This window comes from Trichosurus vulpecula, chromosome 1, assembly GCF_011100635.1.
Source record: "Trichosurus vulpecula isolate mTriVul1 chromosome 1, mTriVul1.pri, whole genome shotgun sequence".
Taxonomy (NCBI): Eukaryota; Metazoa; Chordata; class Mammalia; order Diprotodontia; family Phalangeridae; genus Trichosurus; species Trichosurus vulpecula.
Window position 1 is genome coordinate 404,191,214 of NC_050573.1, and position 19,463 is coordinate 404,210,676.

General features: G+C 39.2%; 1 protein-coding gene across 1 annotated transcript in view; it reads left to right on the plus strand.

Annotated features, from left to right (window-relative positions):
* Window positions 1-15,884, plus strand: part of OSMR (oncostatin M receptor) — an 83,699-nt gene extending 67,815 nt beyond the window's left edge. Inside the window, exons 13-19 of the mRNA XM_036741180.1 lie at window positions 4,255-4,437; window positions 6,270-6,374; window positions 7,853-8,032; window positions 9,728-9,886; window positions 11,436-11,517; window positions 11,794-11,866; window positions 13,890-15,884. Of these exons, the coding sequence (XP_036597075.1) occupies window positions 4,255-4,437; window positions 6,270-6,374; window positions 7,853-8,032; window positions 9,728-9,886; window positions 11,436-11,517; window positions 11,794-11,866; window positions 13,890-14,450 (1,343 nt within the window). The 3' untranslated portion in view covers window positions 14,451-15,884. The remainder of the gene's footprint in view (window positions 1-4,254; window positions 4,438-6,269; window positions 6,375-7,852; window positions 8,033-9,727; window positions 9,887-11,435; window positions 11,518-11,793; window positions 11,867-13,889) is intronic.
* The last annotated feature ends 3,579 nt before the right edge of the window (window positions 15,885-19,463 follow it).

The window sequence follows — 19,463 nt, forward strand, 5'->3', positions numbered from 1 at the left end:
CAAACTGGACAGGACATAAGAGACCAGAAGTGGAAGAACCAAGAAGTGTAGAAATCTTGAAATATAGAAAGCTTAGCTTGTCATGGAGGAGAAAAATGTTCCATGATAAGGAGTGGCCTCCTTTTGAGGGAGAGTTGAGAGGTGGAATTCTCACATACTATTATATCTTAAAGGAGTTGCTTGGATGGGAAGGGGGGAAACAGAATAACTGGCAGAGAGTAGCAATTCGTAGTCTCACCCATTCATAAGAAGAAGTGTGGTACAGTGGGAAGAGGATTGGTTTTCGAGTCAGAAATTCTATTCAAATCCTACTTCTGATGCTTGTAAGGACGTCACATGACCTCCTGTTGTAACAATTCGACTAGCAGCTGTTGTGGGGGTGAAAGACCAACACAAACCCAAAACACAAGAATGCTGCCAGCACAGTTCTTTTGATCTACTTTACTAAGGAAAGTAACATTAAGGGGTTAACAGTCTTGCTTTAATCCAACATATGCATATAAACTCACTTAGTTCAGGAGGAAAAGCTAGCAACCTGAACTTCAAAGCAAATACAAACAGTTACAAACATATACAATATAAACAGACCAGATCGCAATTCATAGTTACCAAGAAACCATCAACATCTGGGTTGACATGCCGAAGGCTCTTAAGAGTGGCTGCCCAGAGTCCCATGCCAACACTTCTCCAGGAGTGAGAGCCTCAAGCAAATAACTCTGTTCTCTCTTTTTATACAGTCTTTGGAAGTCATCAAAGGTCATCTGAGTGACCAGAACTTAGGTGCATACTATTGGCTTTGATCTTAGCAACTCCCCTTAGGACCCCGAGGGCTTCACACCCACATCTGCTTAGCACCTAGTAATTAGGGGTTTGGGCCTGGGGCTTTGCACCTAGTAAAGCTCAAAGACACTTATTTAGCATTCTAAAAAAAAGTAAAGTAAAAAAAAAGTCCCAACTTAATTAATATTATGCTTCCTTATACTTCAGTTTCTTTATCTGTAATGTAGCACCCCTTCTGAACATACTCCCCCACCTCCCACCTACATTTGTGGATTAGTTCTCTGGACAGTGGCTAACTACTACATCCCTTCACAGTTCCATTGGTATCCCTATGGGGTTTGGTTTCTAGCACTATTGGTCACAAGCCCCTATCCTATCTGCTCCAATATTCATTAACCAGTTGATATTAATTAATGAATTTAGTGAGAAAGACATAGCAGGACTGTAGTTATAAAAACATCCCTCACTCCAGGGGCATACTCTTGGTCCTTGGAAAGAATGGGCTGAACTTCAAGGCACAGAGGTACTGAGGCAAACATGGAGAGGACACAGACAGAGGGATATACTTTGTGACTCCTGCCCATGGGAGTTCTTGTACAGTCCCCACCAAATTTGCTTCCGGGTGTAGTGTTGCTGCCATTCCCTTGTTCAGCTGGATGAGCTCCTTGCAGGACACGTCTTAATCTGCTACTGGGATCGGTCAAACAGGTCACTTCTCAGCACTGCCTCCTCACTGGATTCAGCTGCTACCGACTCTAGTGGTCTCAGCTTCTGACTCTGGTTGCTAAGGGTGGCTTGTGGCTCTTCCAATCTTCCAAAGTTCAGAAGGTTAGCTGGGTCATTCCATCTCCAGATACTCATTCACCTATGATCAGGAAATAATAAACATGAAAGAGATAAAAGAAACCAAGGCACCATGCATTCAGGGACACATGGCACCTGAGTGGAAAATAGGGCCTCTTGCCATTCAGCCACCTGGTGGCTTATAAGCAATCTTCCTCACTCGAAAGCTGCCAGGGAAGGGATAAGTGCAGAAGAGCAGACCAAGAAGGGTTTTATTGATTCTTTTGTATGGGAAATTAATTCAGGCTTTGTCCTCAGGCCTTCTAGCTCGGGAGGGAAGCCATACAACTTCTCATCATCATACAACACCAGCCCCTCAGTCACTCATAGTCAGAAGGAGACTCACCAACCCTTCACATTTTGGATTAGCGACTGCAAGAAATATTACATGTGCTCAAATGACCGAGGCCCTCCGTGCCTAGCGGGCCATCACATTACCACTAAGGGGTTGGATGAGATGTTTTCTGAGGTCCCTTGCAGCTTTAAAGCAATTAAATCCAGCCTCAGATGCTTACTAGCTGTATGATCTTGAGCAAGTCACATAACTGCTGCTTGCCTCAGTTTCCTCAACTATAAAACAGAGATCATGAATTCCCGGGAGTTAGTTAGAGTTAGGAGCACCTAGCTAGTCACAGGGTTGTTGTGATAGTCAAATGAGATAACATTTGTAAAGCACTTAGCACAGTGCCTGGTAAATAGTAGGTATTGTATAAATTCTAGCTCTCTATGTGTGTGTGTGTGTGTGTGTGTGTGTACATATATATATATATACATATATATGTAATCTTCATATATAGACGTATATCTTCATATATATATATAGACACACACACATATATATGTAAAACACAACAGTCTATAATTCACTTTATTACCCATATATTAATCTGTGAGATGGCATATAGATATCTGATGACACAGATATCATTTCTGTCCTTCTTTCTAGTTGTTTTTTGTGAATTACCAGATACATCTATGGTTATGCTTCTTTCCATGTCATTCCCATTCCTTTCTTACCTGGCTTGGTAATTGCACCTTTGCATTTCACTCCCTCCCTTTTCAGTATGAAGCCCCTCCCAATCAAATCAGCAAATCTCTCAGGCAGTTATGTTCTCATCCCCCCAAAATCTACACTCTTGTATTTTAAGCCACATCCTATCCTCCATTGCCATTCTGAGATGACCCTGAGGGTTTCTAGATTTAGGGCCATATGTGGGTCTTTAGAAGTTATCTTGTCCAATCCCTTTTACAGAGAGGCCAAGTGATTGTCTGTTAGTCAGTCAATGTTTATTAAGCACCTACTATGTGCCAGGCACTGTGCTAAATGCCGGGGATACAACAAGAGGCAAAAGACAATCCCTGTCCTCGGGGAACGCATGACCTAATGGGGGAGACAACAACAAGCAAATGAATGTGTATGAACAAGCTATACACATGATAAATAGGGAATGATTAAAAGAGGGAAGCCACTAGAGTTAAGAAGAGTTGAGAGAGGCTTCCTAGAAGATGGGTTTTTAGTTGGGACTTCAAAGAAGCCGGGGAAGCTAGTAGGCAGAGATGAAGATCTTTTCCCAAAATCATCATCATCATCATCATCACCATTATTTATATAGCAATTTAAAGCTTGCAAAGCACTTTACAGAGGTCTCATTTTCCCTTTACCATGACCTTGGTCGGTAAGTGCCATTTTTATCCCCATTTTATGGATGAGGAACCTGAGGCTAAGAGGTTGTGTGACTTGCCCAGGGTCACAAAGCTAATAAGTGTTTAAGGCTCAATTTGAACTCCGCTCCTCCTGCTCCCAGGTTCAGAGCTCTGTCCACCATGACCTTTCTCACATTTCTCATGCAGATGGTAAGGAGAGAGCTGGGATTCAGACACAGATCCTTTAATTGACAACCCTTTTCACTGCACCTTCTGAGTCAGCAGTTCCTTTCCCAAACTCTTCTCTTTTCTAAACTCCATCTGCAGTTGTAGAAGTGATAAGGGATATCTAAAGGCCTCTTTGGACTCTCCATGAGTAAGCTATGTGGTGAGAGAAAGAAGCACCCGCAAATTATGGAGCTCATTAATAACCCTCTTGATACCCCGGCCCACCACACATCTCTAGGTTCCAAAGAACCCTAATATACTAGGGCCTGTTCTACATTAGAAATGCCTCTGCCTCTTTAAATGTTCCTAGAGCCCTTTAGGCAAATTGCTTTATCTCTCTGGGCTTCAGTGCTTCATCTTCTTCCTTCTCTGTCCCCATCACATTTTACCTTGTTCTTGCGCTAAAATTTGTTGTCATTGTTCAGTCATGCCTGATTCTTCATGACCCCATTTGGGGTTTTCTTGGCAAAGATACTGGAATGGTTGGCTATTTCCTTCACCAACTCATTTTACAGATGAAGAAACTGAGGCAAACAGGGTTAAGTGGCTTGCTTAGGGTCACACAGCTAGTAAGTGTCTGAGGCCAGATTTGAACCCAGAAAGATGAGTCTTCTTTGTATCTCCAGTACCTGGCTCAGTTTTTTGCACATAGTAAGCCCCGAATGTTTGTCAAATTGAATATTTGTACTTGGATTTGAAATTATACAGTTGTGAATGAAATTGTACAGTTCATTAAATTGAGGTAATGTTTTCTTCAAGGCAAGCAAAGCATAAAAGAAGACAGAGTTAATGGCACAAAGGATGGAATATATCTGTCTTGGAAACCTGACCCAGAAACTGAAGGCTATGTTGTGGATTGGTGTAACTATCCCCAGTACGCAATCTGCGACTTCCAATGGAAGAAATTCAGTTCCAATACCACCAGTGCAATCATCAGATCTGGTAAGGGTCATGTTAAATAAGGCCTGATGAGATGAAGTACCTTCCCTTGCTAAGTCTGCCCACATTCTGCCCATTAGACTAGAACTTCTGAGCTGCTTCCCAGGCACCTTAATTTGGCTTTCAACCACTGAGGTAAAGTGCATGGTGAGAGTTTGATGTTCACAATATCTTATTTTAGGGAAAATGCATGTATTTTCACTTTCCTGAAAGTTGACCTCTCATTGAGAACAGCTGGGCTGAATCTTGGACTTTGTTTTTCCAGAGCCCTATGAAGATGATTCTGAGATTCTTCAGGTAGAACATAGTATATATGCATACTATTTAAAATTTACTTTATTCTTTTATGATAAGGTGATGTCCATCTATATGGATATAAGGTGGGCACTGGTATTTCTACTGTCCTCCTTTAGACAGAACTTCTTGAGTTGCCTCCTTGGAATGGGAATCATATTAAGTTGTAAATTCCTCAAGTCAGCATGATCTATTTAATATATACAAGTATTTGTAGTTTGATTCTGGTAGATCTGATGTTGAAAAATTGCCCTGTAATAACTCTAAATTCCCTCCCTCCTTCCTTTTCTTTCTTTCTTCCTTCCTTACTTTTTTTTCTTTCTTTCCCTCTTCCCTCCCTCCTTTCCTTCCTTCCTTCCTTCTTTCCTTCCTTCCTTCCTTCCTTCCTTCCTTCCTTCCTTCCTTCCTTCCTTCCTTCCTTCTTGTAGGGAGATGAGATACCAGTGTAGGTAGCTATAATGCACAGTATTACCTCCTAAGTGCATTAGAGTTACAAGAACAAAATGCTATGTGAGGTTGAGGGAATGGGGTGGTTACTAACTGAAGAATCAGGGAGGAATTCTTGGAGTGGTCTTTGAAGGATGAGTCAGAATTAGTAGGAAAAAAGGGAAAAAAGTCCAGGTCAGTGGTGGGGAACCGTTGACCTTGAGGCCACATGTGGCTGCAGGTTCCCCATCCCCTACTCCAGGCAATGGGAACAGCCCAAGCAAAGGCAGAAATCAGAAAAAAAATAAATTAGGGAGGGATTATTTGTTCTATAAAATAATTCAACATAGGATTAAACAGAAAGTTCTTTTAATGCATTTTAACTATGACTGAACTTCAAAAGGAATCTCATTACATAACATTTTAGGAACATTTATTGTTGAAAGCAAGATATGTTTCTGTAACATTTACTTGTTATGAGTTCTTTGTGCTTGCTTGAGACTGATTTCACATTAATTCTCACAATTACTCTTCAATTCCAGCTCCATGAACACAGCATCTGGAAACAGAGCTTGTTCTAAAGGCTTGTAGGACAGATGAAAAGAAAAATGACTTTATGCCCTCAGGGAGTGGGAAGTGTGTGTGTGTGTGTGTGTGTGTGTGTGTGTGTGTGTGTGTGTGAGAGAGAGAGAGAGAGAGAGAGAGAGAGAGAAAGAGAGAGAGAGAGAGAGAGAGAGAGAGAGAAACAGAAAAAGAGGGAGAAGGAGAGAGCGAGAGGGACAGAGATGGACAGAGAGAGATCTGTGCCCAGTGATAGATAGCCAGATGTAAAAAGGTACCTAAGGAAGATACCCATTTGGTCCAGGAAAAAGTGTGAAGGAAGGGCTAGTAACTTGGAAACTGAGCCAGTTTATTTTGTAATGAGGGCTCAGGAGCTAATCTAGAGAAAGGACAGGGGAAGATATGGACCACAGAGTATGGAGACAGAATGCTTTACCAAAACTAGGCTAAAATACCCTAAACTAAAGGAAAATAACATAAATATCTCTATATGTTTTTCAGTAACAATGAAAATGCTATGGCTATCATTAACAAATCTCCCTCTGCATCTACAGCTGCTTTTCAGTCTGGAGTGAGATATAACTTTAGAATTTATGGACTGTCTACAAAGCATGAAGCTTATTTGCTAGAGAAAAAAACAGGATATACTCAGGAGATGGGTAAGTTAGAAACATATAATAGCTTCTTGTGCGACTAACATACTCAGAATGGATCTTCTGGAAATGAAAGATTTCAACCTCTAAACCATCTTTGTCTCATTTTCCCTAACCTCCCAATCAGATTATTTTTTTAAAGTATCGTTAGTCTATACTGGTAAGATCCTGACTGTCCTGGGTCCATATTTTACAGCTGGTAACCCAGCAATATTAAGTGGCTATATTAATTTCACAGGGTAGCTAGGTGGCACAGTGAATATAGAGCCCTGGGTCTGAAGTCAGGAGGATTTAAATTCAAAACCTGCCTCAGACACTTACTAGCTGTGTGACCCTGGACAAATTACCCCCCCCCCAAATCCCTCTATTTGCCTCAGTTTCCTCATCTGTAAAATGGAGATAATCGTATAGCATCTATGGGCAGCTAGGTGGTGCAGCAGATAGAGCACCAAGCCTGGAGTCAGGAAGACCTGACTTCAAATCCAGCCTCAGACACTTACTTGCTGTGTGACCCTGGGTCACTTAACCCTGTTTCCCTCAGTTTCCTCATCTATAAAGTGAGCTGGAGAAGGAAATGGCAAACCACTCCAGTATATTTGCCAAGAAAACCCCCAATGGGGTCATGAAGAGTAGGACATGACTGAACAACAACAATCATCCCAAGACATCCTCCAGACAGAAAGGGCCCTGGCTCTTTCCACATCCATTGCCACCACCTAGAACATCCCTTCCCTTTGACTTTTTCTTCACTGGATGTCCTCTATCAGCCATATCATATCCATAAAACAACATGATATCATAGGGAAAACACTAGACTTGAGCTCACTAACTTGCTTTGTAACCTAGAGCAATCATTTCATTATGCTGGTCCTCCATTTCGCTATCTGTAAAATGACGAGGTTGGACTAGATGGTCTCTAAGGAGCCTCTTCTTGCTCTGATGCCTGTTTCTAAGTCCATTGAGGAGTCCTCTACTCTACAGCTGCCTCTCTCTCTCTCATTTAGTTTGGCATAAGTTCATGCACACACACACACACACACACACACACACACACACACACACGCGCGCGCGCGCTTGCCTGCGCGCTTCAAGGTCTTCTAGTTGTCTATAGAAACATTGAGGGAGAGGGCACAGAATTCTGAAGCAGAAGCATCAGCAAGACTTGGGTTCAAATCCTAACTCAGATACTTACTAGCAGCAAGACTGTGGCCAGGTCACGTCACTTCTCTCAGCCTCTAATTCTTCATCTGTAAAGTGGGGATAAAGAGCTCCAACTTCACAAGAAAGAATGTGTGTATATGTATATATATAATGTATATATATATATATAATGTGTATATTATATGTATATATAAGATTTAACAACATTCAAAGTATTATTTAAGCATTACCTATTTAATTCATTTTGTTTAAAATTGCATTAAGTTTGTTCATGTTAGATGAGTGGAATGAAAGTATTCTAGAAATCTAACTTCTTTTCCTAGCACTTGATTGCAAACCAGAAGTGATTGTTGACCATTTGGCTTCGACTTCGCTGACCTTGACTTGGAAGGATAACTGCACCGACGAGCCCCAGTATGGCTTCTTTGAAGGGTACCATATTTACATGAAACCTGAAGCCGAGGGCTCCTGTGACTCAGAAACAGAAAAGGACGTTTTTTCAGGTAACATTTACTTGGACATGGAAAAGCTATCTCCTCATTTTTAAATACATGAAAAATAGTTATCAATTTAGAATGTGTCTTTTGATAGTGCCCTGGGTGAAGTTTATCTTTGTACCTTCTCTTGGAAAATGACTTAGTAATATCGTCAAAGTTCTTAAGTATGTTCAAAGTTGCTTGTCTTTACACTGTGTAAGTTGTTCCCCTAGTTCTGCTCGCTTCATTCGGTATCAGTTTGTACAAGTCTTCCCACATTTCTTTGAAACCATCCCTCGTCATCATTTCTCCCATGCAATAACATTCCAGTACCATACTTTGTTCAGCTGTAACCCAACTTGGGGGCACTAAATTTTCAGTTCTTTACCACCACCTGCTCTAACCATGATTTCAGAGACCCTGGTGACAAAGAGACGTTAGATTCAAGCTGCAGAATGAAACATCAATTTTTGGATATAGGAAGTTTTTCTTGCTTAACGATGCATATTTGTTACAAAGGTTTTTTTTTTCCCCTCTTAATTGGGGTGAGGGAGATAATGAATGCTTGCTAATTGAAAAAAAATACAAAGGACAGAAAAAGAAAATGACCCACTAAGCAAATTATAGTATAAACAAAATTGCATTGGGGATGTTTAATTCATTAAAAAACAACTAGTTCTGCTTTTAGAACCACTTGTGCATTACTTTCGTATGCACACAAATAGTGTACCAATGGTAAAAGAACCTTACCTCCTCACTCGAGCCGATCAAAGGAGGAATGGTGCTGGCCTTATTAATGGGGAAGTGAAGAGGGAACGTATACAAATCCCTGGCACTACCTTGTGTGGAAACATCCAGAATTCTGTGATAAAAGCGCACGTCTGAGGCAAATACCACTTTAGCTCTTCAGATTCCTTCCTATTCCCAGAATCACATTGGGCACCAGCCTAGCCCTAGGGGTTCCTAACTCATTCTTTTTTTCGTGGGATAATAATAGCACCTAACTAGGAAGGGTGTTATGAAGATCAAATGAGATATTTGTAAAAAGCATTTAACACAGTGGGGCAGCTAAGCTATGCAGTGGATAGCGTGCTGAGCCTGGAGTCAGGAGGACTCAAATGCAGACACTTGCTAGCTGTGTGACCCTGGGCAAGTCACCTAACACTGTTTGCTCATCTGTAACTCAGCTTCTTCATCTGTAAAATGAACTGGAGAAGGAAATGGCAAGTACTCTGGCAGTATCTCTGCTAAGAAAACTCCACATGGGGATATGAAGAGTCAGACAGGACTTAAAAATGACTGAACATGGTGCTTGTCACATAGTAGGCACTATATAAATGCTTATTCCCTTCCCTTCTCCTCTATATGCAAAACTTCTGAGTCTGCCAAATGCTCCTCTGTGTGTGTGTGTGTGTGTGTGACATATCCTTTGTCTCAAATGATAACAAAAAATCTGACCTGCGATGGGGAGTCAGGAGGGGGAAGACGGAAGATTGGCTTTTAGGAAAAAGCTAAGGGAAATAGAGGTTTTGAAAACGAAAAAGTTCTGAGACATTTGTGAGATTGTTAGCCGCCCGGTTCATTCAATTCATGATAAACAATGTACAAGTTAACTCTCATCTCCTGTGCATTTTGACAAAATAATTTTTTATCAATGTCTTCTGTTTTCTCCTATGCTTTTAGTGAACTGACGATTTTCTTTTCTTTTTCTACATAATATAGATGGCTGTATATATACAATTCCAGATACAAAACAAAAGACTTTCAATGTGAAAAAGCTGCAGCCAAATTCAACATACATATTTGAAGTCAAAGCATACACGGGTGGTGGAGACAGCCCTGGTGGCATTATAAAGGTCACAACAGGAACCCATGAAAACAGTGAGTTAGAAAAATCAAAACCCTAACAAAGAAGGGACTCTCCTTCCTCCAAGTACTCCTCGTTACTCAGTATGGATTTCTCCTTTGCCTCCATCAGTTCTTTCCCTTGAATCATATTTGTTTGTGTATGTGTTATTCCTCCTCCTTATTCAGCCCCATTTTCTCCCCCCTCCCTTCCTCTTCCTCCTCCTCCACCACCTCCTCCTTCTCCTCTTCCTCTACTTTCTCTTCTTCCTCTTTCTCCACCTCCTCCTTTTTCTAATATAAACTCCTTCGGGGCAGAAACTCCTTTGTGGATTTTGTATTCTTGTTTTTGTATCCCTACCTCTAAGCATAGTGTCTTGAACTGGGTTAGAAGCCTAATTGTTCATTGAATTTAATTTCCATTTAACATTCCACCATTCATTCGGCAAACATTTCTAGACACTATGTACAAGTCAATGGGAATACAAAGATGAAAAATTATATAATCCTCCACCTTAAAGAATTTATAATCTAGAAGGGGAATCCAACATGTATTCAAATATAATTGGAGGTAGAGTGTATAAGGGAGATCAAAGTGTGTCGAGAGATAGAAGAACAGATCACAGAAAGCTTCACAGAGGAAGGTGGTATATACACTGGGCCTTGAAAGAAGAGAAGGATCTCAGCAGGAGAATATATGGTCGTATAGATGGAGAGGGTGGTGTGGAGAAGGTGGTGTGTGTGTGTGTGTGTGTGTGTGTGTGTGTGTGTGTGTGTGTGTAGAATTTCTTTTATGCATAGAAGAGGGGGATAGAGGTGGGGGACAGATTAGGTAGAGGGAATTAAGAGATGGTAAAACAGGCACAGAAATGCATTTTAAAAATTCTTCATGCAAGTTGCTAATGACATCAGAAAAAAACCACTTATCTAGAGTCTGGCAAATCGAATCAGAAAATGGATGGAGAAAAGGGATATTGTTGATCTTTGGGGAACCTGTTCACCAGTCTGATAACTGGGTTAAAAGAGTATGAATAGCTCACTAACTTTTCTAGAATAATTCCAAATTATTTTCTAGAACAAATGGACCAAACTGCAGTTTTACTAAGTGTATTAATGTGCTGATATTTCTGTAGTCTTTTCAACCCTATTCAAGCCCCTATTAAGGGACTATTTAATTTCCATTTCTCTTATCATTAACAATTTGGAACTTTTTTTAAAAATGTAGTTGTTGAGGTTTTATATGTGTGTGCATATATATGTATATATACACATTATATTATGTTTGTATTGTATATTATACTATATAATATATATTATGTATATAGATATATCATATCTGTATATAAAATATTGTTCATATCCTTTGACCCCTTATCTATCGGATAAGCTGTTAGTTTTTTTTAAAGGGAATGTGTAAAGAACATCAATACTGATAATGGAAATATTGGAAAGCAAAAATTAAATTTTTGTGATGGGTAAAAGCTGAGGATTAATAACTAGTTTTCCATATGCAGATTTATTTTTAATATTGAGCTTATGGCAGAAACAAAAGTTATTCATTTCAAAATTATTTTTCTTCCTTCAGCCAGTTTAATGATGACTATAATACTTCCAATGGCCTTCTTTTCTCTGCTACTCATCATTGGGTTGAACTTGAAAATTCAGTGGTAAGTGTTATAAAGCCTTCCTATTAAGAGAGACAGAGATATGACTTATTAAAACTAGAAAAAGTCAGTTGGAATTCAGTTGAAAATCACTGAATTTGTTAGGAGGAAAAAACCAGAGGAAGGAAGAGAGAAAAAAGCACTATTCAATTAAGTTTTTTATACTATTTTTAGTGCACATGAATAAAGAGAAAAAGGCAACTTTTCTGTTTAAAATTATTTTGCATAGAAATGTTTTGATATATTGATCATTTAATGCCACTTTTGTTGTTGTCCTAGGGTGAAGGAGAAGTGCTTCCCTGATATTCCAGACCCTTATAAGAGCAGTGTCCTGTCACTGATGAAATTTAAGGTAAGAAACAGTGAAAAAGTACTATATGGTGAATGTGGAGGAAGGGGGCCTAGCAATAACAGATCTCAAACTGTACTGCAAAATAGTAATCATCAAAATAATTTGATATAGGTCAAGAAATAGGGAGATCGGTGGAGTAGTTTCGGTACATGATACACAGAAACAAATGAGCACAACAGCCTAGTGTTTGATAAAACCAAAGATTAGCTTTTGGAGTAAGACCTCCCTATTTAACAAAAACTGTTGGGAAAACTGGGAAGCAGATTGGCAGAAACAAGTTCCTTATAGGTCAACATCTCATACTGTATACCAAGGTAAGCTCCAAATGGGGACGTGATATAGACATCAAGGGTGATATCAAAGACAATTTACAGATCAAGGAAATTAACTATCAGACCTATCTACGGATAGTAGGAAGAATTTATGACCAAACAAGAGCTAGAGAGGATCAAAGAAGGTAAAATGGATAATTTTAATTACATAAAATTTAAAGGGTTTTTCCCAAACAAAACCAATGCAAGCAAAATTAGAAAAGAAACTAATAAATGGGGGAAAAAATTTGCAGCAAGTTTTTCTGATAAAGGTTTCATTTCTGAGATCTGTAGGAAACTGATTCAAATTTATGAGAATGAGATCTATTCCCCAGCTGATAAGTGGTCAAGGAATACAAATAGGCAGTTTTCAGAGAAAGAAATGAAAGCTATTAATAATCATACTTTTAAAATGCTCTAAATCACAAATAATTAGAGAAATACAAAGTAAAACAACTCTGAGGTTCTACCTTACACTAATCAGACTGGCAGAGTTGACCAAAAGAAAAAAAAAAGGAAAATGACAAATCTTAAGGGAGTATGGGAAAGGAGGTACATTAATGCACTACTGGTGGAATTGTGGAGTTATTCAGTCACTATGGAAAACAATTTGTAACTATGCCCCCAAAGCTATTAAACTGTGCAAATACTTTGACTCAGCAATACTAGTACTAAGTCTATACCCCAAAGAGATCAAAACAAAACAAGCTCTCTATGTACCAAAATATTTATAGCAGCTCTTTTTGTGGTGGCAAAAATTTGGAAACTGAGGTGATCACCCATTACTTGGGGAATGGCTGAACAAACGGTGTTATATAGATGTGATGGACTACTATTGTGATAGTTTCAGAGAAACTTGGGAAGACTTTTATGAATTGATACATAATGAAGTAAGAACCAGGAGAACAATTTATTTAGGTAAACAGAAACAACAGTATGATAAAGACAGCTTTGAAAAACTTAGTAGCTCTGATCAACTGAAGGACTAACAACCATTTCAGAGGACTTATGATGAAACACACTACCCATCTCCTGACAGAGAGGTGATAAGTCAGAGTGCATATATGTACATACATATATGTGTATATATGTGCTGCATATACACATAGTATACATTTTCACTCTGGTGTATAATTTATTCATGCATGCCTACATTTATGAATATGCAGGTATATATACATACACACATATATTTAACATGACTAATGCAGGAATTTATTTTACTTTACTACTATATGTTTATAATAGGGGTTTTGTTTTTCTTACTTTCTCAAGGGAAAGAGAGGGAGAAGGCAGATTTTCCTGGATTGAAAAAATTAATTTAAACAATATTGCATAGGTTATATAAGATCATAAATCTACAGCTGTAAAGGACCCAAAATTAGGTACTATTGGATCAGGCTTATGATGACAGTGTTTTCCTTGGACTTGTGAAGGAAAATAGGAAAAAATAGGCTTCTGAGGGGGACAAACATTAAGAGGGTGAAAAGGAATTGTTCATCTTTACTCTCAAACAGGAAAATTAAAGTGAATAGGTTAAAAGTAGTTTGAATCTTGCTTTTAAACCATCACCTTCAGTTAGCTGCTATGATCAGGATAAAACAATGAAGCATGATCTCAGTTATTAGGATGGGAAACGTTTAAAAACAGGTTATTTTCTGAACTTTATACATTTGCCTGCGTTAGCAATTATTTTGTTGATTATTTTCTAGGGCAATATTCACCAGGCCATACTGAATACTAGTGACTGTATTCCTGACACCATTGAAGTCGTGAACAAGCCAGAAATAACTAAAACACAGGGATCAAGGACATTACTTGTGGGGAATGAGATCACCACACCTGCCTATCTCTACCTCCTTCCAACAGGAAAAAATGCCTTGGATTCTCAAGCTTGCATCTGTTTTGAGAACTTCACTTATCGTGAAGCAGCATCTGACTCTGGTTCTTGTAGCCAAAATCAGATGATGCCCACTGACCCAATTAGGTCTTTGGAGCCTTCTGAGCATTTACTAAAGGTAGAAAAGGACTACATTGAATCATCGGGCAATATTCCTGCTGAAGAAGAAGCCAGTTTGAATTATGTATCCCAGTTGGCCCCAACCATGTCTGGAGACAAAGGCAGTTCTTCACCTAATCTTCCTGAGCCAGCACACTGCTCGGAGTATAAAATGCAAATGGTGATGCCTACAGGTGTGGCTCTGTCCCTTCCACCAGAAGGTGACAGACCCATCTCAGTCACCTCTTTAGACCAACTTGAAAATCCGTGCTAACCAATATCCAAGTTTCATACCTTCATACTGAGTTCCATATCCTCAGTGCTTGTAAGTTGAAGATACAATGTTTGTAGCACATCTGGTACCATCCCTCAGGCACAAGAGGCCTGGGATTGAATGTATAAAGAGGTTCATGGAAATCCTGTTGGGTTTCATGGCTAGAAGAACATTTTGCACATTCTTCTGCTTTCCTTGGGAAAAAAAAAAAGGCTGACCTTAGAAACTGTGCCCAAGGGAGCTTATTTACTACTCTGCCTTTTCATAATAAAACTCGTTTTCTGATAGGCACTTTATCTTTTTCTCAATTTTTTTAAAAGGTAGCTTCCAAGGCTGCTATCTCGGGATCTTCCAGCTGCATTTCTGAGAGAAACTGTTCCCAGTGAGTGAGTCCTGCTTCCACACTTCGTACTTTAGAGACAAAAGGATTATACTTGGATGCTCATTTTGTAAAATGAGTCTCCAGGTGATACATTTCAACAAATACAAGTTGTTGGTGGTCATTTATTCTGGCTGGGTAATGGGAACAGATTCTGTGGGATCTTGGGATTGATGTTTTAGAACGTATTTTGAAGTGATTTGGAGATGATGACGTAGGTGCATGTGTACCTGAAGGGAGTGAAAACTAAAGTGACTGTAACAAGCTCCAAGACAATGCACTGATACTTTCTACCACTGGAGGCCCTTCCACTTTTCTTCAGTGACTTGGTTTTGTTTTTTTCTACTCTGAGATTTTTTTCTTTTTTCCTTAAAAATCCCATTTACCATCAGTAGCTGTTCTTTTTCCATCAAGAATATCACTTCCAAAAATCCCCCTTATTCTGTTTATGGTGGAGTGTTAAATAAAAAAGAAACAACACTGGTTAATTTTAGTACCCTCAAAAAGAAATGTAAAATACCAGGTTTAGTGCAATAAACTTTAGGTGTTAATTTAAGAATATTAAAAACATATATTGCAAAAGTGACACATAAAAGTGGAGGTATTTTTAATGAGCTGATCATTAGCTCAGCCCATTACATTCAAACTCCACTTCATCTCTCACATTCATCCCCTTCACTTCATTAACCAAGTTCCTATTTCAGGCCCTTATAACCTCATCTGGACAATTGTTATAACCTCCTAATTGGTTTCCCTGTTTGGAATTTCTGTTCTCCTGAATCCATCTTTCTCCCTGTTGCCAGGATAATATTTGTAAGGTACAGGTCTAATTGTGTCACTCCTTTCCTCAAAAAATCTTCATTGTCTCCCCAGTTGTTGCTAGGATAAAACATCAACTCCAGTTTAATACTTAAAGCCCTCTTCTAGCCAATTCTAGCTTATTTTAATGGACATTTCCCTTCACTCACCTTAATAGTTTCTGTTCCAAGCCAAAATCCACCTCTTGCCTCCATATATCTGCCCCCTTCATGGAATGTATACCCTCCTCACCTCTACCTTAGCTATTTTTTAAAATAAACTTTTATTTTCAAACAAAGATCGGTCTTCTCTCTCTCCCACTTTCCCCTCCCCCGAGAAAGCCCTCCAAAACCCTCAAACTCCTGTTACAAACATGGATAGTCAAGCAAAACAGAAATTTCTCACCACCCGTGTCTAAAAAATGCCTGTAGCCTTGAGTTCATCACTCCTTTATCAGGAGGTGGGCAACATTTTTCAGCACAGGTCCTCAGGAGTTGTGGCTGGTCATTGTGATCAGAGTTCCCAAGATTTCTTTAGATATACACATGTATACATCTATATATCTATATCTATACATTATGTATATATATACACACACACACATATATACGCATACGCATATAGCTTTAATCAGCCAAGATCTACCTTAAACCCACTATCCTGCTCCCCTCCCCAACCCAGCAACCCCTCTACCTCCAATGAAATATTAAAAAAAAAACCACCAAAACTCACTACAAATATGTATAGTCAATCATAACAAATTTCCACATTGGTGATATAAAGATGTTTGTCTTATCCTTCATTCTGAATCCTTCATCTATCAGGAGGTACACAGCATGTTTCATCATTAGTCCCCTGAAATATTGGTCGGTCATTACTTTGATAAAAGTTTAGCACAATAGTACAGTCATATTTATAGATCATAACTTGCTCATCCTTTACCCAAACTATGGACGCTTACTCGGATTCCCATTTTTGCCACCTAAGAACTATTAACTACTTCTGTATATCCTTAGAATTTGTCATCATTCCCTTAGTCTATTCTTTCTCTCCTATTGCCTCATTGAGTGAAATGTGTTTCTGTACCCAACTGTGTATATATTCTTCTTTCTTTTGCCCAGTTCAGATAAAAGTGTTCATGTCAGCTGCTCCCCTCACCCCCTCCTTCTTGTTAGTATGGAAGCCTACTAGTGTGCCCTCATTACATGAGGTAATTTGCCTTGTATTTCCTTCCCCTCTTTCCAGTCTTTTCTTTAATATCCTCAAGACTTAAGAGAACCCCTCCCAGGCCTTGTCTAATTGGACTTCCTTTAGGGCTCATAGAGGACAGTCATGTATTATTTCCTCATATCTGACTGTAAGGAGTATCGTTGTTTAGTCCTTTATCATTGTTTGTTCATGTTCACCTTTTTATGTTTCTCATCAGGAATGCTTGGACGTCCTCTATTTCATCAAAGATCTGTTAGAAAGATCTGTAAAATTGCACTCGGTTTTGCTAGTTAAGTTACTCTCGATTGTAAGCCTATATCCTCTTTCTTCTGAAATATTGTGTTCCAAGTTCTCCACTTCTTTGTAATAGTTACTGCTAAATAATGTGTGATACTATGACTTCTTAGTACTTGAATTATTTCTTCCTAGCTGCTTCCAGTATTTTTTTTCTTTGACGTGGAAGCTCTGGGTTTTGCCTATGATGTCTCCTGGATGTTTTCATTTTTGAGGTTTCTTTCAGGAGAAAGGTGGATTCTATTTATTTCTACAGAGTGTTCCTAAACTCTGGACACATAGGCAAAAATGCGCATTTTCAAGAAATGAAATCAATAAAATTTTTATTTAATTGGAATATTAACAAATAACATCTTCAATATAACTTCCATCATTTGTGATGCAAAGGTTGATGTGCTTTGCAAGATTCATGTGAACTCGATGCAATAACTCCACATTGCCATCAATTTTAGCACATTCACTCTTTATGTGTTCAATCAAGTGCATTGCATCTGTGATTTTCGTTGAGTACACCTTCTCCTTTTAGCATACCCCAGAAAAAGAAATCAAGGGGGCTAGGGTCTGTTAATGTTGTTGAAAATTTCATTCATTTCTTGAAAATATGCATTTTTGCCTGTGTCCAGACTTTAGGGACACCCTGTATTTTGCCCTCTGGTTTTAAGAGATCTGGAGATTAAGATTCTTGAAATAGAATGTCTAGGCTCTTTGGTCATGGCATTGATAATCCAATGATTCTTAATTTTTTTTCTCATTGATCTGCTTTCTAGGTCAGTTTTTGCTATGAGATACCTTATATTTTCTTCTCTTTTTTGCCTTTTGGCTTTGTTTTAGTATTTCTTGTTGCCTCATGAAGTCTCTAGCTTCTATTTGTTCCATTTGAATTTTCAGGGAGTTTGTTGGGAAAGGTTTCGTACCTCTTGTGCCAAGCTATCAATTCTCTTTCCAACTTTTTCTTCCATAGTTCTCGTTTCCCCCCAAGTTTTTCCTTAACCATTTTCATTTCATTTATAAAGATTTTTAAAAATTCTTCTTAAAAAACTCTTGCTTTATCTTTTCCAAGAACTCTAGTTGAGTTTGTGCCTGAGCCGTATTTTTCTGTGAGGCACTACTTAAGAATGCGCTGGAGTTTGTCTTCTGGGTTTGTCTTGAGTACCTGTTACCACAAATAGCTATAGTGGGATTCTTTTTCTGTTGTCCCCTTCTTCCGGACTTCAGACTTCATGTTATGGCTCAGCTTTGCCACACTTCTGGAGGGAAGCCAGTCCTGTTCCTTTCTTGAAGTACTGAGCGTTGTTATTTCAGGATCTCAGGGACAGCTAGTGACCAGCAGGCTTTCAGTGCTCCCCAAATGGCCTGATTACAGGTGATGTCTGATTGCTAACCCCTTGATCTGAGCTCCACAAGTTTCTGACCAGGGTTTGTGTCTGTGCAAAAGTAAATTTCTAGACTGCCCCTATTAATGCTGGCTGGAAAGCTCTCAACTCAGAGCAGCAGAATTGTAGGCTTCCCTTTGGTCTAGGATTTTTGCTGTTATTTTTCTGCAGGCTGGATTGGACACTGGAGGTAAAATCCTACTTTGTGCCATAGGTCCAAACCATACAACTGGTACTGCTGGCTTCTGAAATTTCTCCATACACTGCCCAGGGCCTCCATAACAGAGCACAGGTCCCTTTTCACTACATTCTACATCTGTGACCCGGAAGTGGGTCACAGGTGACAAAGCTACCAGTTGGCAACGTCACGATGGTCCAATTGAGTTCTAACATCTCTCGCCCTGGTACACGGCCTCCTCCTGAGTGCTGGAGTGCTCTGTGCTCCACTTGTTCCTACCCAACCTGTCCCCAGGCCTCTGTTTCTTTCTCGCTATGCTGACCTGGACTGTGACTTTTTCTCAATTTATCCATCAAGATTCAACCTGGTGCATTTTTTAGATGTATGGCAAAGTTTGTAGAAGGGTACTTGACTGTTCCTCCTTTTCTTCCTTGGCTTGGCTCTCCTATTTTACCTTTCCTTAAGGTTCAACTCTGGTGCTACCTCTTATTAGCTTTTCTTGGTCTCCTAAAATTACTAGTTAGGGTTCCCTCCTTTCTCAGATTAACTTGTACTTTCTCATATGTATGTTTTGAAATCACTCCTCGTAAGCAGAGACAATTTCATTTTTTATCTTATGTCTAGTACCTTGCACACAGTATTGTAATAAATATTTGGTTGAATATTTGACTTTCAAGTTTCCTAAGTTTTGTGGCTATCATTCCTTCCAAACCTAAAATACTCAAGCCTTCCTGCCTCATGATATAGCAGCGTCGAAATGACAGAGAAAACATGATGAGCTT